Source organism: Eriocheir sinensis, chromosome 25 (assembly GCF_024679095.1).
Source record: "Eriocheir sinensis breed Jianghai 21 chromosome 25, ASM2467909v1, whole genome shotgun sequence".
Lineage (NCBI taxonomy): Eukaryota > Metazoa > Arthropoda > Malacostraca > Decapoda > Varunidae > Eriocheir > Eriocheir sinensis.
In genome coordinates this window covers 19,313,212-19,337,344 of record NC_066533.1, presented here as the reverse complement: position 1 = coordinate 19,337,344, position 24,133 = coordinate 19,313,212, and the positions used below count along the sequence as shown (strand labels likewise).

The window sequence follows — 24,133 nt, the reverse complement described above, 5'->3', positions numbered from 1 at the left end:
GGCTGGGGTGTCAGCCGTGCGAGAATTCTGGCGGCGAAATGGCTGCGCGGCGGTCCGCGGCGGGCATTGATTGGGTTTGGGCGTGATGACTCCAAGAGAGTTTTGTGTTTACACAGTTAAAGCGTCAAATGAGGAGCCAGCGGTAATGGGAGCCTTGATTGTAGGGCGTGACGGCCGGCACGCGTCACCCGGCAGCTCATTAGTATAGGACGGTCTATACGCGCCAAACTGACATCAGGCCGCCACGGTGAGCCCCGGGCTGCCCCAGGGAAGAAAGAAGTGAAGAATGTACAGCTCCGAGTGTTTGCTCATGCGTGATTTACGCCGTGCACGGGCCGACAGCTGTTTGCTCAGCTCACACACGTGTCCTGGGCGCCGCCTCGGTAGATATGTGTGTCACTTGTGGAGCGCGTGACGCACACTCAAGACAATTCCCATAAAGTTTGCCTCTCATTTGGCCGCTCCTTACCACTTTCTTTTATAAGGGCGGTGCTTAGCGGGCTTCTTAGTTTTCATGTGTTTTTGGCGACCGTTCCTCCCTGACTCCCTTCTCCCTTACCCTTAGCTTCATCCTTCCTCCTTATTCCCTCCCTTACCCTACTCTCGCCTCCCTTCCGTTTTCTTTATCCTCCCTTCCTTACCCTTCCCTTCTCTCTCCTCCCTTCCCTTATATTTCACCTTACTTCCCTCCTCCTCTCCTTACCTTCGTTGTTTCCTTTACTGTAAAAAGAATAATATAATCAGTACCTACAGGGGCAGCTTGGTGAAGTCTACCATAAAAAATACGTTTTCATAGCTGTCTTTTTTTCCTTTCATATATTTTTTCCCTTACGCTACTTCCTTCACTGTAGAAAGCATAATAATTAGTAGAGTGAAAGCATTGTTAAGTCTACCATGAGAAATCACGTTATCTTCATCGTAGCAGGCATCAGAGAAAACGTATCGTTCGCCTGTTAAGCCTCGGGAGAACAAACACAAACGGCCCCTCATATCAACCTTCCAGCCTCTTCATCCGATCAATTCCTCCTCCTTAGCCGTTCCCCAGCGAGCATACATCCCTTTAGCCTCCTTCCAGCATCTCGTGACGGTCGTAACAGAAGAGGACGAACAGCCACCATCAATGTGAAGCTCGAAGCGGGTCTCAAAATGCCTCGACTCAGCTCTCCGAAAGCGAGCCAGCATCTTCAAGCTAGTGTGTTCCTGAGTGCTGAGGAGGGCGGTGCTGTGTGCTGGATGCTGTCTAGGAGGTTCATCTCATCTCTGGTAAGCTGTGAACGTGTGTGTGTGTGTGTGTATGTAGTTATAAAGATGACAGTGCGTGTATGTGTGTGCGTTTGTGTGATCGTCTGCATGTATGCTTGTTAGTCTGGTTGTTTTAATTCTTGGTTGATATGAAGCTAAGTAGTCATGGCAGTAGCGATGGTTGTTGGCTCGTCAGGTTGAATTCTTAAGGAAATATCACACCTAACAGACGCATCTTACAATCTTCGCATTAATTTTGTTTTCCATCACGTAGCTTGTTAGAAAGGCTTGGGGCGAGCTTGTTAACTTGTTCTAGAATGTATATCACTATTATCTTGCTTCTCTCATTGTTTCCCTGCCACGTGACTTGTAGAGCAGACCCGTCACTCGTTGGATAGGCGCGGAAAGAGCCTGAAGGGGTGTCAAAACTTACGCGTCCGATATCGGGGGGTTCGATCCTCTAACCTTCCGCCTATCACCACAGTAGTTGCCCAATCAAACATTCAATCCGACTAACACTCGATTCCACTAAGCGATCGTGCCGTCGTGGAGGCTTGAATATCACTTAAGTAGTTACCGAGGCTATGAATACGTGTGCGACTCAGAGCCTAGTAAATATTGCCATGAAGGCCCCAAACAAGCACAAACTAAAACAGACAGCGAGGAAAGGCGTAGGGAAGGGAAGGGTAACAGTGATCGAAAGGTCGTATCAACAAAACAAGGAAACAAGTAAAAACAACCGAGAAATGCTCCAAACAAGCACTAATCAAGCACTAACTAAAACAGACAGCGAGGAAAGGGGGAGGGAAGGGAAGGGTAACAGTGATCGCAGGCTCGTAACAAAAAAACAAGGAAACAAGGAAAAACAACCGAAAAATGCCACAAACAAGCACAAATCAAGCACCAAACAAGCACTCACCAGACAGCGAGGAAAGGCGTAGGGAAGTAAGGGGTAACTATGATCGAAGTGAAGTAACCACAAAAACAAGGAAACAATGAAAAAACAACAAAGAAAATCCCCAAACAAGCACGAAACAAGCACGAAACAAGCACCAAACAGCTAGACGGGTCCTCGCATACAGCCCCTCCCCAAATTCTGCATGGCGACGTAACTTTCGTATCATGGTGACCCTAAAGTGTTCAGATAAAAGTATATAAATGACCGGCTATCTAATCACCTTGTGTGTGTGTGTGTGTGTGTGTGTGTGTAAGAGGGGCTTTAATATGATATACACAAGAATGATTAAATGCTCGCCAGGTTTCTCAGTAACTATTTTTTTCTGCAAGTTGACAAGTGAGGTGTTTTATGGGTGACTGTGTGTGTGTGTGTGTGTGTGTGTGTGTGTGATCATTCTAGTGAGTTGTTAAATACTATATACCTAACGTTACTCCTTTTAATAACTGTAAAATGGCAATATCTACTACGCGTCTGAAACACGTATTTACTCGTACCTTCTCTAACTACTTACTAATTCACAAAAGCTAATATTAACTACGCTTTGAGTCCGACAACTACCTAACTAACTCACAATAACCAATATTTACTACTTTTGAACCACCAGTCAGTCAGTCAATTCCAATAACGACGCAACTCAATGACTCACAATAGCCAATATTTACTACTTTTTGAACCACCAGTCAGTCAATCAATTCCAATAACTACGCAACTCTATAACTCACAATAGCCAATATTTACTACTTTTGAACCACCAGTCAGTCAATCAATTCCAATAACTACGCAACTCAATGACTCACAATACCCAATATTTACTACACTTCTGAACCACCAGTCAGTCAATCAATTCCAATAACGACGCAACTCAATGACTCACAAAAGCCAATATTTACTAGTTTTTAAACCACCAGTCAATCAATTCCAACAACTACTTAACTAACTACCAAAAGACAGTATTAACTACACTTTGAGTCCCACAACTACCTAACTACAAAATCCCATTATTTACTACGCCTCGAGTCCACCCGCGTCACTCACTTCCAAGAATCCCCCTCGTGTGCTATCTCGCTGCGCAGTACCGAGGCGGAAAACATGATTTGCCGATAGGGACCTAAATCTCCCTCCTCCTCCTCCTCCTCCTCATCGAGTAGCTATGCACCAGGCAACCTTAAATCCCTGAATCTCTTGACACGTGTCTGTATATGCGTTTCAAGAGGAAGAAAATATATAATCAAGAAAAATAAAACTGAGGATTAAAAAAAAAAACCATTGAATTCGCAAACAGTTAAAAAATATTGTAACATGAAAACGAAAATATGAAGAAAAAAAAGTTAGAAATAAATGAAATCGAAGACAGTTTACTGCGTGTGTGTTTTGAGTGTGAGAGAGTTTCCGTGTGTGTAATAATAATAATAATAATAGTAATAATAATAATAATAAACGGTTTATTTGGTTGCAGCAGGCCCTCAGACGTATATGGTGACAACTGGAGGCGAGACACGGACCCAGGCTGAAAGGAAGAGAGAACAGGATACCAACATGACCCTCAGACGTATAATTTAAGAACGGGAGGCAAGACACGGACCCAGGCTGAAAGGAAGAGAGAGAACAGGATACCAACATGATCCTCAGACGTATGGTGACAGGACGGCAGGTATACATGTTGGTAACTTACGTATTCTTGTATTCTTCTGATGTATATATTGCACGCCGTAGGAGACGATAGGGCAGCTTGAAACCATTGAAATTCGTGCTCTGTATAACTTGACACGTCGGGAAGGAAAAGGGCGTAAGGGACAGTCCATTTTCTTCTTCGTTTGCACTGGGAAAGGCAGACGATACATCCCTGGAAGAACACGACTTGCAAGGGAAAAGCGACCTTGTATCCCGTGTACTGAGGGCCGCTTTTTCTCTTTGCTACTTATGTCTCGTTCCTCCTGGGATGTGTTGGCTTGTCTTTCCCAAGGCGAACTAGAGGAAAATATGACGCTGCTCCTAACGTCCCTTCTCTAACTGATGTCTCGTATGTTAAGTGTATAGTATTTTTTAGGCCTCTTGTAGATGGTGATATAGGTAGTGTGTTTAGTGGAGAAATGAGTCTTGTTAACGTTATTTAGGTGAGAAATGAGTCTTGTTAACGTTATTTAGTGGAGAAATGAGTCTTGTTAACGTTATTTAGTGTAGAAATGAATCTTGTTAACGTTATTTAGTGGAGAAATGAGTCTTGTTAACGTTGTTTAGTGGAGAAATGAATCTTGTTAACGTTATTTAGTGGAGAAATGAATCTTGTTAACGTTATTTAGTGGAGAAATGAGTCTTGTTAACGTTATTTAGTGGAGAAATGAGTCTTGTTAACGTTATTTAGTGGAGAAATGAGTCTTGTTAACGTTATTTAGTGGAGAAATGAATCTTGTTAACGTTATTTAGTGGAGAAATGAGTCTTGTTAACGTTATTTAGTGGAGAAATGAATCTTGTTAACGTTATTTAGTGGAGAAATGAGTCTTGTTAACGTTATTTAGTGGAGAAATGAATCTTGTTAACGTTATTTAGTGGAGAAATGAATCTTGTTAACGTTATTTAGTGGAGAAATGAATCTTGTTAACGTTATTTAGTGGAGAAATGAGTCTTGTTAACGTTATTTAGTGGAGAAATGAGTCTTGTTAACGTTATTTAGTGGAGAAATGAGTCTTGTTAACGTTATTTAGTGGAGAAATGAGTCTTGTTAACGTTATTTAGTGGAGAAATGAGTCTTGTTAACGTTATTTAGGTGAGAAATGAATCTTGTTAACGTTATTTTTAGTTTAGAAATGTCTTATTAATTGTTTTGTGATGTTACTTACTTTTTACTTACTTTTTCCTGTTTTTTATTTATTTTTCTCTTATTTCTTGTCAGTTTTTCTTTGTATCGCGTGTTTTTTCTTCATTTCTTATTTTTTTTCTGTATTATTTTTCTTTATTCTCATTTTTCTCTATTGTTCCTTATTTCTTTTGTATTCTTTTTGATTCTCTGCTATTCTTTATTACCTCTATTTATTTCTCCTTTATAGTTCAGTACGAGCCTCTATATATATTGCTTGGTGATGTCACGTTTCTTATAATTAGTTCAGTCTGTCTTTATATATATTGCTTTGTGATGTCACGTTTCTTATAGTTAGTTCAGTATGTCTCTTTATATATATTGCTTTGTGACGTCACGTTCTTATAGTTAGTCCAGTCTGTCTTTATATATATTGTTTTGTGATGTCACGTTTCTTATAGTTAGTTCAGTATCTCTTTATATATATTGCTTTGTGACGTCATGTTCTTATAGTTAGTTTAGTATGTCTTTATATATATTGCTTTGTGACGTCATGTTCTTATAGTTAGTCCAGTCTGTCTTTATATATATTGCTTTGTGACGTCATGTTCTTATAGTTAGTCCAGTCTGTCTTTATATATATTGCTTTGTGACGTCATGTTTCTTATAGTTAGTCCAGTCTGTCTTTATATATATTGCTTTGTGACGTCATGTTCTTATAGTTAGTCCAGTCTGTCTTTATATATATTGCTTTGTGACGTCATGTTCTTATAGTTAGTTCAGTATGTCTCTTTATATATATTGCTTTGTGACGTCATGTTCTTATAGTTAGTTCAGTCTCTCTTTATATATATTGCTTTGTGACGTCATGTTCTTATAGTTAGTTCAGTGTCTCTTTATATATATTGCTTTGTGACGTCATGTTCTTATAGTTAGTTCAGTGTCTCTTTATATATATTGCTTTGTGACGTCATGTTCTTATAGTTAGTTCAGTGTCTCTTTATATATATTGCTTTGTGACGTCATGTTCTTATAGTTAGTTTAGTATCTCTCTTTATATATATTGCTTTGTGACGTCATGTTCTTATAGTTAGTTCAGTGTCTCTTTATATATATTGCTTTGTGACGTCATGTTCTTATAGTTAGTTTAGTATCTCTCTTTATATATATTGCTTTGTGACGTCATGTTCTTATAGTTAGTTCAGTATGTGCTTTGTGACGTCATGTTCTTATAGTTAGTTCAGTTATGTCTTTATATATATTGCTCTGTGACGTCATGTTCTTATAGTTAGTTCAGTATGTGCTTTGTGACGTCATGTTCTTATAGTTAGTTCAGTTATGTCTTTATATATATTGCTCTGTGACGTCATGTTCTTATAGTTAGTTCAGTTATGTCTTTATATATATTGCTTTGTGACGTCACGTTCTTATAGTTAGTTCAGTCTGTCTTATATATATTGCTTTGTGACGTCATGTTCTTATAGTTAGTTCAGTATATGTCTTTATATATATTGCTCTGTGACGTCATGTTCTTATAGTTAGTCCAGTCTGTCTTTATATATATTGCTTTGTGACGTCACGTTCTTATAGTTAGTTCAGTCTGTCTTATATATATTGCTTTGTGACGTCATGTTCTTATAGTTAGTCCAGTCTGTCTTATATATATTGCTTTGTGACGTCATGTTCTTATAGTTAGTTCAGTCTGTCTTTATATATATTGCTTTGTGACGTCATGTTCTTATAGTTAGTCCAGTCTGTCTTTATATATATTGCTTTGTGACGTCACGTTCTTATAGTTAGTTCAGTCTGTCTTATATATATTGCTTTGTGACGTCATGTTCTTATAGTTAGTCCAGTCTGTCTTTATATATATTGCTTTGTGACGTCATGTTCTTATAGTTAGTCCAGTCTGTCTTTATATATATTGCTTTATGATGTCACGTTCTTATAGTTAGTCCAGTCTGTCTTTATATATATTGCTTTATGATGTCACGTTCTTATAGTTAGTCCAGTCTGTCTTTATATATATTGCTTTATGATGTCACGTTCTTATAGTTAGTCCAGTCTGTCTTTATATATATTGCTTTATGATGTCACGTTCTTATAGTTAGTTCAGTATGTCTCTTTATATATATTGCTTTGTGACGTCATGTTCTTATAGTTAGTCCAGTCTGTCTTTATATATATTGCTTTGTGACGTCATGTTCTTATAGTTAGTTCAGTATGTCTCTTTATATATATTGCTTTGTGACGTCATGTTCTTATAGTTAGTCCAGTCTGTCTTTATATATATTGCTTTGTGATGTCACGTTTCGTATAGTTAGTTCAGTATGTTTCAGTATGTATTGTTTTGGGATGAGTTAAAATACTGCAAACCCACGACCTAAAATCTAAGATAGGAGAGTCAGAGTCTACCTCCAGTGTCTTTATTTTGAGTATTTTATAACATTCCAGGCAGGGGGAGGAGCCTGTGAGGGCCGGGTGGATGTAAGTAGTAGTCCATCAAGCGGCCGTGGGTGTTGCTGGGACCAGATGGGTGTCACGCGTACTCCAGGATGTCACGAGGGTCAGCGGGATCTCGCTCGCCGCGGGTCATTCTCAAGGAGCTGCCTGTCAAGAGGAAGAAGAGTAATGTTAACTTGGTTTTATTTTTTAGCTTCTTGAAGGTCATTTAGCTCCTATAAGGTCTCTGATTTTACATGCTTTAGATTGGCTTTAGTGAATATGAACACAAAGTAATTATAAGTTTAAATAGGGTAATTAAGTTTGCGTGGCAATTATAGGGCCTAAGTTGACAAAATTAGTTAACTAGATATTAATAATTAAGTTTACTAACAGATGAATTGATTACTATACTTCAAGGCTGTATAGATTGCGGCATTAGTAACGGGCATAGCAAGATCGTGTTTGCCACCAATAATAAAATAAACTTGACCGCTAATACTTAAAAGGTTAAAAAGGTCTTTGTAATTGATAGACATTCTAGGAAAATGAGGTGAATGGGTTACTATACCTCAAGACTACAGAGTTTGTGGCATTAGTAACAAAACAGCAGGTATAGGAAGATCATGTTTGCCACCAATACTAAAATAAACTTGACCGCTAATACTTGAAAGGTTAAAAAGGTCTTTGTAATTGATAGACATACTAGGATAATGAGATGAATGGATTACTAATACTTCCAGACGATATCACATTAGCTCTCTATTAAATAAGCAACTCTGGAAACCCTGGACTCATTGATTTTTTTGTGAACCGAAACTCATATGATAACAGCTAAGTGCCGATATGAAAAGTCAGCTGCGTGGACTGATAAGAACTAGATAACGAAGAACGATATTGAAGTTATGCGTTGACGACGGAACTGGAATGATCTCGTGTGTGTGTGTGTGTGTGTGTGTGTGTGTGTGTGTGTGTGTGTGTGTGTGTGTGTGTGTGTGTGTTCAAGTCCCCACGCCTCTGTCCCCACCCCTCTGATAACATTTACCAACAGAATATATTTGCAGCCTTCTCCTCCTCCTCTTCTCCCTTCCCTCTCTCTCTCTCCTCATTTGGCTTCCTTCCTTCCTTTTATTCCTCCTCTTCTTTTACTCTTGATTTCTCTCTCTCCTCTTCTTCCTCCCTTCTCTCTCCTCTTCTTCCTCCCTTCTCTCTCCTCTTGTTCCTCCCTTCTCTCTCCCCTCTTTCGCCTTCCTTCCCTTTGCTCCTCTTCTTCTTTCCTCTTCTTTTTCCTCTTGATTCAGTGACCGTTTCTCTCTTCGTGGCAGATGAGAACAGATCACAAGCTGGAAAAAGAAAGGGTATGTTAGACTCCCTACTGAACAGCCTTATAGAGAAGAAATAGAGAAGAATATAGAAAGGAAATAAAGAACAGCAGAGAAGAACAATAATAATACAAAAAAAATAAAGAACAATAGAGAAGAAATCAATAAAAAAACACGAATAGATAAAATATGGTCAATAAGAAAAAAGAAAAAAAAAATATTGAATAAGTAAGAAGAAATAAAGAAAACAATAGAAGAACAAGAATACTCAACACCACAAAGGACTTTAGTATACCTGTCACGTGTCTTCGCTGGCAGGTGTTCGTCTAATCAACAAACGTGGTGGCGTCGCATGCTCGTGTCACGGTCAGGGTCATGAACGTCACTGGTCATGTACTTGTCTTAATCTGCTGCTTGTCGGCATATGCAATCACTATTTTCTGTGTGTGTGTGTGTGTGTGTGTGTGTGTGTGTGTGTGCTTCTCTTCCTTGTCTTGGTCTCTCTCCCTCTTTCTCTCCCTGTGTCTGCCTGGCCCTCTCTGTCTTCCTGCCTCTGTCTTTCTTCTCTCTCTCTCTCTCTCTCTCTCTCTCTCTCTCTCTCTCTCTCTCTCACACACACACACACTGCGTCTCTTTAGGAAATTCGATCCCAGCATTTGAATTGGTTACGTCACATCGGACATTCTTGGGGGCATTCCAACACCTAAAGATTATCTTACCCACACCCACTCCACTTCACGCCCTATCTCCCCAAGTACACACACACACACACACGCTTACATATATATACACAGACATCCGGTTAGTCTCAAGTGTTTGTCACCTACGAAAGATAATACATTGCGATCTTTGTGTGTGTACGCAAATCAAAAACCCCCCTCCTCCCTATAAACCCTGCCCGGGAATCGAACATGGGACCTCTAGTTTGTGAGTCGAGCGCGCTAACCACTGCACCATACAGAACTTGCCCCGAGAGAGAGAGAGAGAGAGAGAGAGAGAGAGAGAGAGAGAGAGAGAGGCGTGTAGACATCGGTATAAACATGTATTGCGATAAGCGAATCACACGTACTTTCCCTTCCTTCAAGATAACATTGGTCTTCCCTACAATAAATAAAGTCAGTGTATGGTCGGCCTTATCCACGCAATATCGAGGCAAGGAAATGATCTCTTAGTGGTTGTTTACGAATGGAAGAAGAAGGGATTTAGTGAGGGTGAACTAAAGACAGACGAACAGGGAAATAGACAGATAAAGACAGACAGACAGAAGGAGAAGAGAATTAAAAAGACAGAAAAACAAACTCATAACCACAAAAAGATGAAAAATAGAGAAAAAGAATGAAAGAGAGAGACAGATACAGCGCAACAAAGAAAGACAGAAGGAAAACAGAATAAGCAAGAAAGAAAGAAAGCAAGAAAATAGAAAACCCAAACAGACTTGGAACCACAAATAAAAAAAAATAAAAAAGAGAGAAAGAAAGAATGAATCCCTATTGCTAACATCTACCTTTCCCTTCCTTTCCTGACGCCCGTAGGATATTCTTGGGATGGCTACAGGATGGAAGATGCTGAAGGATTGGATGCTGCCGCCCTCGAGATAACCAACGCAGGACCTCTCAACGTCTTCCTTCTAATTCCTTCCTCTTGCCCTTCGAGATAACCAACGCGCCCATCCCATGCCCATCCCATTGCATCCAATCAACCCTTAGGACGGCTGCAGGATGGGGGATGTTGAGGGATTATGGATGCTGCCGCCCTCGAGATCACCAACGTAGCATCACTCAACGTCTTCCTTCTAACTCCATCCTCTTGCACGCCAAGACACCGCCTCTCTTTAACCAGCAAACAGTATGACTTGCAGCTTCAAATATTACACAACACTCGGCTATCGAAGTGCGTGCGGTAAAGCAAATAAAACATGGGCTAAATAATTATATACTCTGCCATAGCGAGTCAGTACTGGGGGAAAAGTGATCGGTCCATATTCTTAAACGTCATAGCGAGTCAATACTGGTGGAAAAGTGATCGGTCCATATTCTTAAACGTATCAGGTTCCCTCTATGGGCCACTTTTACAGTCCAATACAACAAGTTTGTAAGCTCCCCAACCAAACACAAAATACGACAAAAATTCCTTGTTTAGTGTTTGGTGGTGATATACAAAGGAGGAAATTTTAGGAAACCACACAGGAAATTTGTTTAGTATCGCAATGAGTAGAAGAAACGGATTATTGTAGAGAATATAGTTTGGATTGAGAGCTTACAATGACTGTGTTGGACTGTCGAAGTTGGAAAGTTTCGTTTAGTCGGCGCAACATCTGTGGTCATATGCCGGAGAGAGACAGAAGGGGGAAGGAATTATAGGAGAAGGGAACAGACCCCAGGAGACGGGACACAACCCCCGATTAATACCTGGTACCCATTCACTGCTGGGTGGACAGGGGCGTAAGGTATCGGAAAAGCCGCCCAAATTTTTCCACCCTGCCCGGGAATCGAACCAGGCCTCTCTCGATTGTGAGCCGAGTGTGCTAACCACTGCACCACGAAGCCCCCGTTGGACTGTCGAACTGGGCCTTTGACTATTTCCCAAGACCACAGACAAGAGTTACAGGGTTTCAATGGGTGTTTTTCTCGTTCAAGATGCGTCAGTCGTTTAAAATGATCACTGGAATCACAAAACAGTTTACGAAAAGCCCAGCAACTTCTTAAACGACTATTTGGGTTAAGTTAGGTACATCGAAGTGAGTGACCAGGTGTTCTGTAAATGAGTTCTGGTGCTTAAACAGACTGACTTTTTTTTTTTCTTTTTTTTTTTTTTTACAGCAAAGGAGACAGTTCAAGGGCGTGTTCAGACTTTGGGCTTTCTTAAACGAAGGAAAGAAAGTGTTTGGAATATGAAATAGAAGGGACGCCACGTGTTCAGACTTTGGGCTTTCTTAAACGAAGGAAAGAAAGTGTTAGGAGTGGTAGAATAGAAGGGACGCCACGTGTTCAGACTTCGGGCTTTCTTAAACGAAGGAACTGAATATCGCACCGTTTTTCCTGCTTCACAGTCTGGGCAAAGTTCGGCAATCTCAGACACTTCCGCTTATCACAACTATTTCCAAAGTCCAATAAGGAGATTAATCGAGGTCTCATGAGTGTGTCTTCCGGTTCATGGTACAGAAACAGGGTCAGACTATCACTAGGGTCATAAACGTACACTTGGAAATACCCGGAAATCGTACGAAAGCCTTGTCAGCCCCGAAATGTTTAAGCAACTCGATTTATTTTCTTAGGTTTTTATTTTCTTCGATATGAGGGAAGTTACACGTTTTCTTCCCTTAATGGTCAGTAATCTCAAGACAGGGAGAGAGAGGGAAGGAAAGGAGGGATGGGAGAGAGCGGAGGGAGAAGGGAAGGGAGGAAGTAGGGGAGATGAGATATGTAGGATGAGAGGAAAGGAGAGGAGAGGAAGGAGGGAAGCAAACTAAACTCGAAGAACGGAGAGATGAGAAAGAAAGAAAAGGGAACGAGGAAGGAGAGAAGAGGAAAGATATAGACAAAGGGAAAGAGGAGAAGGGGACGGGAGGAAGGAGAGGAGGAGGAGAAGGGGACGGGAGGAAGGAGAGGAGGAGGAGAAGGGGACGGGAGGAAGGAGAGGAGGAGGAGAAGGGGACGGGAGGAAGGAGAGGAGGAGGAGAAGGGGACGGGAGGAAGGAGAGGAGTAGGGGAAGGGAGGAATGAGAGGAAGGAGGGAAGCAGACTAACCTCGAAGAACGGAGAGATGAGAAAGAAAGAGAAGGGAACGAGGAAGGAGAGAAGAGGAAAGATATAGACTGAAAAGGGAAGAGGAGAAGGGGAAGGAAGGTGGGAGAGGAAAGTAGGACGTATAGATTTCATAGTGAGTCACATACACACACACACGCAGACCACAACAGTCGGCGGGAGTGAGTTCGCCAATCTTATCTCCTCTCTCGCCTCTGTCGCTCCTGTTTGATGAGGTTATCAGCGGCGGCGGGGCGGTGGTGGACAAGCGGCGCCAGGGCAGCATCGAGCCAGGCACTAAACTCCCCGCGGCGCCACGTGTAACAGATTCACGCTAACCACAAAAACAAAGGTGACTCATTGCCCTTCGATCTGCGCCACGGGTGATTGCCCCATAGTAAACATGAGCCTGTGTTCTTAAAAGTCTCGGCGTCTCAGTTCGCCTGTTTGAAAAGCCTCTCGTGAAGTTACTAGTGTTTCCATTGCCTGTTTTGGGATCTAGAGATAGTTTGACCCGACTTCTGCATCTTGAACGGAAAAAATACCTATGAAAACCCGGTTAATCTTCTCTGTGGCCTTAGGAAACAGTCGTAATTTGAGCCCGAGACGTTTAAGAAGTTGCTGGTGTTTCATGGACTGTTTTGGGATGCTTGTGATAGTTTTACACGACTTCTCCATCTTGAAAGGGAAAAACACTCATGAAAACCCGGTTAATCTTCTCTGTGGCCTTGGGAAACAGTCGTAATTTGAGCCCGAGACGTTTAAGAAGTTGCTGGTGTTTTCATGGACTGTTTTGTGATGCCAGTGATAGTTTTACCCGACTTCTACATCTTGAACGGAAAAAATACCCATGAACACCCGGTTAATCTTCTCTGTGGCCTTGGGAAATGGTCGTGATGGGACCCTGAGACAATTTCAGACTCCCCCCTTATCTACTGCTCCAATAACCGAGGGAATTTCCTGTTTCAAGGCGCTGAATCACAAGTGGACTTCCTTGTTCACTCACTTGACGGGGTTATAGAGTCACTTTACGAGGCTCATTCTTATACACTTCGGCGTCCAGGCACACACATTTGTCAAGGCTTTCGTAGGGAGTTCACAGGGGCATTTCCAGGGGTAGTTTTATAACCCTGGTGGTAGTTTGACCCTTATGATATTATAATAGTTGCAACGATATGTCTCGCGTGCTCTCAGTCTTAAGCAACTATTTTCGTAGGGGGTTCGCAGGGGCATTTCCAGGGGTAGTTTTATAACCCTGGTGGTAGTTTGACCCTTACGATAATATAATAATTGCAACGATATGTGTCTCGCGTGCTCTCAGTCTTAAGCAACTTCTAGGAAAATGTAATGGCGTAAGAAGGATATGAAGAATGCCTGATAAGATACTTGCCTCCACTCCTTAATTTTCCTGGAACACACGCGCTTTTACTCGATAAATAAAAGAATAAAGATTACACGATATTAACCATGGATTTTTAAAACCATGACAGCTCGGGTAAATTAACTTGAATCTTTAAGCCAATGGACTATTACGCTTCTTGGTTACGATTCTATAGACTATTTACGACTATTACTACGAGAAAAATGGAGAAGAACCAAGAACGTCATTGAGTGTCATGCGAACGTAACGAGACAGCCCAAGAACGTCATTGAGTCTCATGCGAACGTAACGAGACAGCCCAAGAACGTCATTGAGGCTCATGCGAACGTAACGAGACAGCCCAAGAACGTCATTGAGGCTCATGCGAACGTAACGAGACAGCCCAAGAACGTCACTGAGTCTCATGCGAACGTAACGAGACAGCCCAAGAACGTCATTGAGTCTCATGCGAACGTAACGAGACAGCCCAAGAACGTCACTGAGTCTCATGCGAACGTAACGAGACAGCCCAAGAACGTCATTGAGTCTCATGCGAACGTAACGAGACAGCCCAAGAACGTCATTGAGTCTCATGCGAACGTAACGAGACAGCCCAAGAACGTCATTGAGTCTCATGCGAACGTAACGAGACAGCCCAAGAACGTCATTGAGTCTCATGCGAACGTAACAAGACAGCCCAAGAACGTGTCTCTGGTGTATTCGATCTGAGAAACCTTGACTGAACGGACCAACACGACCCAGAGGTTTTAACAGTGACCGTCTTAACCAACCAATGATACAAATAAATAAATTATGGAAATTGACAAAAGGAAAAAAAATACGGTACAAAAAGACGAGATTATGGACAGAAAAGGATATAATAAACAGGTACACACAATTAGAATATAAAAAAAAGCAATGAAATTATTAAAAAATAGCAAAAAGACATGCAGGAAAATTATAATAATATCTACACGGCAAGAAAACATGATAGATAAAACAAAGATAAAAACAGATACAAACAAATAAAATAAATAAAAAAAACTGCAAAAAAGACAGACACACATGCAAGGAAAATAATAATAATATATACACAGAAACAGAAAAAAAGAATAAGAGAAAACGAGATAATTCGAGACAAAAACTGAAACAAACAAACAAACAAACAGGGCTTTATCACGTCTTTTTTTCTTGCCCTTGAGCTACTTCAAATAACGTCAACACAAGTCTTCACCGTTTCATTCAGGGTGTCGAGGTCAGCTATACACATCGAAGTCACGCTGCCCTCACGTGTTCCTTGCTCGTGTGTATTCCCTCTCGACGCTATCGCTTCAGACATGTGTGGTTCATGAGCTGAGATAAGGCGCCGTGCTTCCCACCAACACATTTCTTATCAACTGTCGCGACGGTGTACACTGACATAAGAGCTATGATGAAGGGAGATCAAAGAGTGACGTCTCACGTATAGTCTTCTGAATGAGTTTGTCTAAGATGCATCTGATAAATGATAGACAACCCGGATATGGAGAACACATTGACTCCAGAACGAGGACAGATCAAAGAATAACGTCCCCTTTCCTCCAATGCCCATAGTCACCCTTTTCCCTGCACGTATAGTCTTCTGAATGAGTTTGTCTAAGATGCATCTGATAAATGATAGACAACCCGGATATGGAGAACACATTGACTCCAGAACGAGGACAGATCAAAGAATAACGTCCCCTTTCCTCCAATGCCCATAGTCCCACCCTTCCCTGCCCACGTGTAGTCTTCTGAATGAGTTTGTCTTAAAGATGCGTCTTGATAAAAGATAGACAAACCGGATATGGAGAACACATTGACTTCAGAACGACGACAGATCAAAGAATAACGTCCCCTTTACCACCAACGCCCATAGCCCCGCTCTTCTCTGCCCACGTATAGTCTTCTGAATGAGTTTATCTTTAAGATGCATCTGATAAAAGATAGACAAACCGGATCTGAAGAACACATTGACTCCAGTATTAGGATAGAGATCAAAGACTGACGCCCCATTACCACTAACGCCCACAGCCCCGCCCTTCCCTGCCCACGTATAGTCTGAATGAGTGTCTTAACGTTAAGAACCCTGACGAAAGACAGACAACCCCGGATATGAAGAACACACTGACTCTAGAACGAGGAGGGACGGAGATCAAAGAGTGACGCCCCCTTACCACCAACGTCCAAGCTCCTGCCCTGCCCACGTATAGTCTGAATGAGTTTGTCTTAACGCTGAGAAGCCTGAGTGGAAGATAACAAACCGGATCTGAGGAGGGTTCATTCAGCTCCGATGTTTGGCTATTCCTGGACATGAAGACACGATGCGCTTGTGAACGAAAAATGAGGTAGAGATGAAGTTAAGGACATATGCTTTATTTTTTAACTGCGCTTGGCTTCGGTGCTCATATCTGTCGCATTGCCCCTTGAGTCGCTGCGTTAGTTATTTTATCAGTTTCAATACGCAAAAGAACTAAAAACGGAGGTGTATAGTTATGTATGGATATGGAACGGTCTGTCGCATTGCCCCTTCAGTCGCTGCATTAGTTATTTTATCATCTTCAATACGTAAAAGAGCTAGAAACGGAGGTGTAAAGGTAAGTATGGATATGGAACGGTTAGGTAACAATTCTGGCTGTCCGCAACTTATGAAAAATCTGAGTGGGCGACGGAATTCCGATACAAACAATTTAATAACTGCCGTGGCGTGAGACTTCCTCCTGGCATATCTTAAACTTCCCCTGACTCATATTTCTACAGTTACTTCCGGCTTTCTTTTTCTCTTCCCTTACTCCTACTTGTCAGCTATTCCAAACTTCCTCACAAGCCCTTGATCATCCTTTTCCACTTGTCTTGGCTATTCCAAACCTCCTCACAAGCCCTTGATCATCCTTTTCCACTTGTCTTAGCTATTCCAAACCTCCTCACAAGCCCTTGATCATCCTTTTCCACTTGTCTTAGCTATTCCAAACCCAAACCTCCCCCCTTGATCATCCTTTTCCATCCTTTCCACTTGTCGTAGCTATCTCCTCCTCCTCTCCTGACATCCCTTCCTCCTTTCCACTTGTCGTAGCTAAACAAACCTCCCTCCCCTTCCTTGATCCTCCCTCCACTTAGCTGCTATTCCAAACCTCCTCACAAACCCTTGATCATCCTTTTCCACTTGTCAGCTATTCCAAACTTCCTCACAAACCCTTGATCATCCTTTTCCACTTGTCTTAGCTATTCCAAACCTCCATACAAGCCCTTGATCATCCTTTTCCACTTGTCTTAGCTATTCCAAACCTCCATACAAGCCCTTGATCATCCTTTTCCACTTGTCTTAGCTATTCCAAACCTCCTCACAAGCCCTTGATCATCCTTTTCCACTTGTCTTAGCTATTCCAAACCTCCATACAAGCCCTTGATCATCCTTTTCCACTTGTCTTAGCTATTCCAAACCTCCTCACAATCCCTTGATCCTCCCTTTCCACTTGTCGTACCTATTTAAAATTTCCCCACAATCCCTTAACCCTCCTCTTTCACTTGTTAGCTATTCCAAACCTCCACACAAGCCCTTGATCCTCCCTTTCCACTTGTCGGGTACCTATTTAAAATTTCCTCACAAGCTCTTGATCCTCCCTTTCCACTCGTCGAACCTATTCCAAACCTACTCACAATCCCTTGATCCTCATCTTTCACTTGTCGGACCTATTCCAATCCTCCATGCAACCCTTTGATCCTCCTTTTCACTCGTCGACCCTATTCCAAACCTTCTGACAATCCCTTGATCCTCCCCTTCCACGACCACATCAGAACCTCATTACTTTTTTTTTTTCGGGGAAGCTTACGTTTAATTTGAGTCTAGTGTTCGTGCCTTCAAGTTATCGCTGCAGCCTTGGTCCGCTCACCGCTTGGCTTTGTTCAGTGTATCACTAAAGCCTTGCTCTACTTAGTTTGTCTGTTTTCCGTGTTCTAATCTTTATTCTTTATGTGTCAGCTCTCTCATCTATCCAACGAGGCCATGCTGACCTCGTTTTGTGTGTGTGTGTGTGTGTGTGTGTGTGTGTGTGTGTGTGTGTGTGTGTGTGTGTGTGTGTGTTCACGTGTTTTTGTCCTTGAGCTGCTTCATTTATTTTATCAAATTTTACTTTCAATCGGCGGTGGCAGAGTGGTTAGGATGCGGGCGTGGTGAGGCCGAGGACCTAGCGTGGACTAGGTTCGAGCCCCACCGATAAACACTGATTTTTCGTAACCTTATCCTCGGCGACTTCGGTCAAGAGGCGCACCGGGGGGCAGCATGGGCCAAGCAAGAGTCATACATCACGGCAGCCACTATAAATAAAAATAGCCTGCGCCACTAACGGGCTGGGGCCATCCAAGGGACCCCTCAAGACAGCCTACCGTCGCTATGGGCAGCACACCAAAACAAGGGGTGGGTGGGTACAGGCAAGGTTTGGGTGGGTGGGGACAGGCAAGGTTTGGGTGGGTGGGGACAGGCAAGGTTTGGGTGGGTGGGGACAGGCAAGGTTTGGGTGGGTGGGGACAGGCAAGGTTTGGATGGGTGGGTACAGGCAAGGTTTGGGTGGGTGGGGGCAGGCAAGGTTTGGGTGGGTGGGTACAGGCAAGGTTTGGGTGGGTGGGTACAGGCAAGGTTTGGGTGGGTGGGTACAGGCAAGGTTTGGGTGGGTGGGGACAGGCAAGGTTTGGGTGGGTGGGGACAGGCAAGGTTTGGAGTATGACAAGTCCATAACCCGTCAAATATTAGTTTCCCATCATAAAAAATAAATCCCCCGTGACGAACAATGGCTGAACAGTGTCGATAGAGGCCATGGAAGGTGAAACAGCCGGGAAATCAATGGACTAACTGCTAACCCGAGACGATAAGATAACAAACGCTGAGCAGACGCTATATGACGGGCCGTGCGGTGAGGCTTCATTTTATTAGTTGCGGTGGTTTCGAGGGAGGACATCCGGACGCAAGCACCCCACACACACTTCTCTTCCTCGCTTTCTCTGGGACTTCGCCACTACTTCGAGACCCCGGCCACCTCTACTTCAATGGACATGTCTCGTCGGCAGTTTGACGGGATGCCAGTAAAGACCAGCGGCCGAGGTGGGTCTCAGGTCTCACGAGGATCTTGTGCTTGAGAAAGTCTTTAAGAATGTGCAGTGCCGTCATTTTGCCTTTAAGCTCCACAAGAATCAATACAGAAGGAAGGTCAATGTCTCCTGGTTTGAGTGAGAGGTCCTGTAGCTGTGTTTGTGTGTTCGTGAGTGTGTTGTGATGGTTAATGCGAGGTAGAAGACCAGGTTCCATAATTCTCAGACGTTTCCGCCCCTCACACCAACTATTTTCAAAGGCCGAAAAGGAGATGAATCGGGTTCTAAGGAGTGTTTTTTCATGGTCATAAAACTACCCCAGGAAATGCCCTCCGCAACTCCTACGAAAGCCTTGTCAAATGTGTGTGCCGTGCCTGGGCGCCGAAGGGTTTTAGAATACGGACTCGAGACTTGTGTAGGTGGTGCCGGGGCCTGGGTGGTGCCGGGGGCGAGGACAACACTCGCGAGGACAAGGACTGCCGACGTGTGTGTAATATGTGTGTAGAGATACTTGTGGTTGGTCAATTTGTGTAGGTATTTTTAAAGAAAGTCACTATCTGAACACACAAATCCTTCTGCAATTCATAAAACAGTTAATTTTTCAAGTTACGTTATATTCTTTACATAAGTACCCGCGTCCTCCATCCTGCACACGTTATCGTTGTGAGCGGCGCCATAGCGACGGTCACCTTGAAGCGATAGGCTCGAGGCAGAAAAACCCGCATTTAATGTTGTGAAACCCCTGGCGCGTCAGCGGGAGTGCCCTAAAGATTGTGCGATAAGATACGAGTGTGTGTGTGTGTGTGTGTGTGTGTGTGTGTGTGTGTGTGTGTTCTGTTTTGTAGTGTAGCAAGCCGTCAAGGACACACCCAGGCGGGCGTATCCACGGAACATACTCAACGCGCGTCTTCCCCCGCAGAGCCGGAGCCTCGCGGCGAGCGGAGGTTCCACTCGCAGATCGGCCTCATGCTGGAGGCCGTGCGGCGCCAGACCTTCGTGGACTGGCCACTCCCCTTCGTGAACCCGGACAGTCTCGCAAAGGCTGGATTCTTTTACCTCAAGACGAAGGACCACGTGCAGTGCGTCTTCTGCAACGGCATCGTCGGCTTCTGGGACGAGGGCGACGAGCCCGAGGTGGAGCACCGCAAGCACTTCTCCACCTGCCCCTTCATGACGGGCGGCGTCACGGGCAACGTGCCGGCCGTCGCCAGCCCCGAGACGGACGAGGGGCGCCTGTACCAGCTGCTGAACCAGTACTACGCCTCCAAGGTGGCCCACACCAGGCCGCCCCTGCCCGCCACCTACCAGGCCGGTGAGTGGCGCGCCAGCACGTCCAGATTGTCTTTAATTAAGTATAAACATAAACTGTATACTTTCCTGTTGACCACTAGAGACTAACGCCTCTTTCCTTCCTCCCGCGACAGACTCGACACGGGTGCCGTGTGACGGCCAGGCGGCCTTCCCGCACCTCAGCACACCCATGAGCCGCCTGCGGACCTTCGCCGAGTGGCCTAAGGACACTACGGGCGTTGAGGCCGAGATGCTGTCCGAGGCGGGCTTCTTCTACACGGGAATGTCAGACTTCACCCAGTGCTTCCACTGCGGTGGCGGCCTCTTCGCCTGGCGGAGAGGAGACAACCCTCTCACCGACCACGAGCACTTCTATCCCTTCTGCAACTTCATCAGGATGCAGCGAAAGGAAAGCGGAGGCGCCGAACACAGCAGCGCCAAGCCCGGCGCTCAGCAGCGGCACCGAACCCTCGGCAAGGAGGAGGCCGAGCTGCTGCTGCACCACCCCATGGCCAAGGTGCGTCTGGCGGACCCGGCCGTCTCCACGGGCGAAGCATAATTGGTGATGGAGATAGATAGACAGACAGGTACAGAGATAGATAGATTGACAAAAGTTTTTAACACTTACCCCGTTCGCCCCGCAGCGTGTGTTGGAGCTCGGGCTGCCGCGGGCATCCGTGAGGGAGGCCCTGAAGCTGCGCCTGGAGACGCGCGGCGTGCTGTGCAAGTCGGTGACGGAAGCGCTGGAGCTGGTGTTTGACTACGACGAGAGGCAGCGGCAGATGGCCGCCAAGGAGTTGGTTCGCGACGGCCTGCAGCAGCCCGAGCCTGAGGAACAGGTGAGGGAGGGGGCGTGAGACAAACAGTCCATGAAGTACATGTTATAATGTTATAATGTCAAAGTGCGCTGTACATCTAAGAACTGTTTTGATAATGAATTGAAAAAGGTGTTCGTGGCACTCCCAGTCTGGCCGCGCCGTGCCGCCCCCTGCAACCGGGCGTCTACTAATCTGTCTTTCTCTTCCGCAGGAAACGAGTAACAACGCGACGCCGGCGGAGTCCGCGATGGAGGTGAGTCACGGACGGTCACAACTCAGTTTGTCGAATTTAACATTTATATTTTTGGTACTGACAAAAATTTCGTAACAACTCAAATGACGTTGGTAATAAGCCAGCATCTTGCCTTCAGGTGGAGACGAAGGAGCACTTCCTGCCGCCCACGCCGCCGCCGGAGCAGAGCGGTCAGCCCACGGCCTCGGAGTACGCCAGGCTGCAGCAGGAAGGTGAGCCGCTGCCCCACACTCCACTTCTGCCTTTCTCGGCCCTTCCTGAACACAACGCTCATGCGGGCGAGTCTTCCTACCACCTACTTCCTAACACGCTCCATCTCGCCCCACAGTTCAGGCGCTGCAGCAACAGGTGCTGTGTGAGGAGCGGCGCCTGACGTGCCGGGAGTGCGGCAAGGAGCGCGTGGCTGTGGTGTTCCAGCCGTGCTCACACCTGCATCTGTGTGCCAATTGCGCGCGGCCGCGGGACTCCTGCATCACCTGCGGCAGCATCGCGCGGGGCACCCTGCGGCCCATCATCGGCTGACTCGCACGGCCCTCGGCCGCCTGAAAAACGGCCTTGAGGGCGCCGGGATTGGTTCTATGGGGTTGGTACACCGCCACCTGCACGCAGCCCCCCACGCCCACGACCCACCGCCGCTGCAGCCCCTCACAGCCCCCCCAAGCACTCTCCGCCCCTCCTGCGATGCCGCCTTCACCTTTCGCCACCTCTCCCGCCTCCCAACACTCACCAGCGAGCCTCCATGCAACCTTCGAAACAGTTAAACTTGCATTCTCTAGAAAGGCGAAGGGTGCGAGGAGACATGATCGAGGTTTATAAATGGATGAAGGGCTTTAATAAGGGGGATATTCTTAAGGTTTTGTTGGTAAGAGAACCGGGTAGGACACGTAGTAATGGGTTTAAACTGGATAAATTCAGATTCAACAGGGACATAGGCAAATTTTGGTTTACTAACAGAGTGGTGGATGAGTGGAATAGGCTTAGCAGTAATGTGGTGAGTGCCAATACAATTGTCACATTCAAAAATAGATTAGATAAATTCATGGACAGCGATATTAGGTGGGGTTAGATTCACGGGAGCTTAGGTTCAAAGGAGCTGCCTTGTACAGGCCTACCGGCCTCTTGCAGACTCCTGCGTTCTTATGTTCTTATTTAGATAACATTTCCATGCATTCAATATCAGCCAGCCTCACGCACAGCACGTTCCTGTTCATGGCTACAGGAAAAAGACAACCTGAGGACTGACTCGTAAATTCCGGCGTGTGCGTTATGCGAGGCGTGTCGTACCTGACCCCTTCCCTCCCCGACGTCTGATCTCCCTAGCTAGACGGTCCATTCTCGTAGTTTTCCTGTACAGAATTACCCTGCACCAGTTACCGTCCATTACAGTATTGCGTCTGGCTGAGCGATGACCAAAACTGATGCTGTGATAATGCTCCCGCCTTAGCCCGTATTCTTAAACATTACGACATGCACCCCAGCACACACATTTGACAAGGCTTGGATGGGAGTTATTGGGCATTTTCAGAGGTACTTTTATGACCCTGCTGGTAGTCTGACTCTTCTGCTGCACCATGAAGCTGAAGCAAAACTCATTAGAACCCGATTGATATCCTTCTCGGCCTTTGGAAACAGTTGACGTGATGCTTGGAAGGGTCTGACAGCACCTACCTACTTCCATCTCTTCCGCCCCACCAACCACGTCACACACAGCCTTGTTCCTCCTAGTTATCCAGAAGTCTTTTAAAGCCTATAAAACTCGCTTAAAATGCCCCATATATATATATATATATATATATATATATATATATATATATATATATATATATATATATATATATATATATATATATATATATATATATATAAGGCTCCGGGAGGAGCAAACAGGGGGGCGGGGAGCAAGGCGAGCCGTCCGGCCGCGCCCCGCGGGCGCGGCCAGACGCCAGGCGGGAAGTATTGCCAACTCGCATATATTTTTGCTACATGTTCTTGTATGATCTAAAATATATTGTAACATTCTAGACTGTACTGTTCTGGATATATATAGGAGAAGAGGGCGAGAGAGGCCCAGTCCGAGTCATAGTAAGCTAGTGGCCAGTGAAGAGTCAAGAGTGAAGTGTACTACTAAGGAAGAATATTAAACTACAGAAGTTGTGCAAAGTGTTTACATATCTCCCTCCCACGGAGTCTTGTGACGGCGACACGGAACCCAAGTAATACGTCCGGCATAACAATATACTCGTAAGAGAAGTCCAATCACCTTAAGCGACAGGTCTGCACGTCTAGACAACGCGCCTGACCAGGCTTTCGTAGGAGTTCTTGGCCTTTTCCAGGGGTAGTTACATGACCCTGGTGGTAGCTTGACTTCTGCTGTACCATGAACCCCCCAAAAACAATCATTAGAAGCCGATTGATCGCCTTTTCGGCCAATGGAAATAGTTTACATGAGAACAGAACGCTAACACTGTCCCGCGATGAGGTGAAAGCACTTGGTTGTGTAACGATCGTAAAGTATTCTGGATCTGGATGATAATGCGCAGGCTCCTATCAGGTGCATAACACGCATATAATTGCGCTTATTGCCATTCACTACTTAAGGACATGATAAAGATACGTAAATAAAACCGAGTATATACCACTGATTGAGCTCGTGAGTCAAGACTATATGAGTAAAGACCATCCGGCTAACGAGTGACACGCTTGTCCTCCACTCAGGGTCACAATCACCTGGAATCCGCGCGACACACTGATAATTCTCCAGCTTGACCTCCAAGTCATCTCCGCGGCCCATCACTCACAGGAACACGACA

The 24,133-nt window shown here is 44.7% G+C and overlaps 1 protein-coding gene and 1 long non-coding RNA gene across 2 annotated transcripts; one reads left to right on the top strand and one right to left on the bottom strand.

The window, feature by feature from the left end:
- Positions 1–7,405: 7,405 nt before the first annotated feature.
- On the bottom strand, positions 7,406–10,569 carry LOC127003569 (uncharacterized). Its single transcript, XR_007757153.1, has 3 exons — positions 10,264–10,569; positions 8,483–8,780; positions 7,406–7,605 (listed from the first exon to the last, which is right to left on the bottom strand). It is a non-coding gene; the product is annotated as an uncharacterized LOC127003569 (long non-coding RNA).
- Positions 10,570–18,795: 8,226 nt separating this feature from the next.
- Positions 18,796–23,477, top strand: LOC127003567 (baculoviral IAP repeat-containing protein 7-A-like). Its single transcript, XM_050870444.1, has 7 exons — positions 18,796–18,975; positions 19,882–20,274; positions 20,387–20,769; positions 20,897–21,091; positions 21,282–21,323; positions 21,442–21,535; positions 21,652–23,477. Exons 1-7 carry the CDS (start codon positions 18,921–18,923, stop codon positions 21,843–21,845), a joined length of 1,356 nt encoding a protein of 451 aa, XP_050726401.1. The 5' UTR covers positions 18,796–18,920; the 3' UTR covers positions 21,846–23,477.
- The last annotated feature ends 656 nt before the right edge of the window (positions 23,478–24,133 follow it).

Coding starts and splice junctions, on each gene's coding strand:
- LOC127003567 (XM_050870444.1), top strand. CDS start 18,921: ATGGACATGTCTCGTCGGCAGTTTGACGGGATGCCAGTAAAGACCAGC. Junction 20,770..20,896: donor TGCACCACCCCATGGCCAAG/GTGCGTCTGGCG, acceptor TTCGCCCCGCAG/CGTGTGTTGGAGCTCGGGCT. Junction 21,324..21,441: donor CGGCGGAGTCCGCGATGGAG/GTGAGTCACGGA, acceptor TCTTGCCTTCAG/GTGGAGACGAAGGAGCACTT.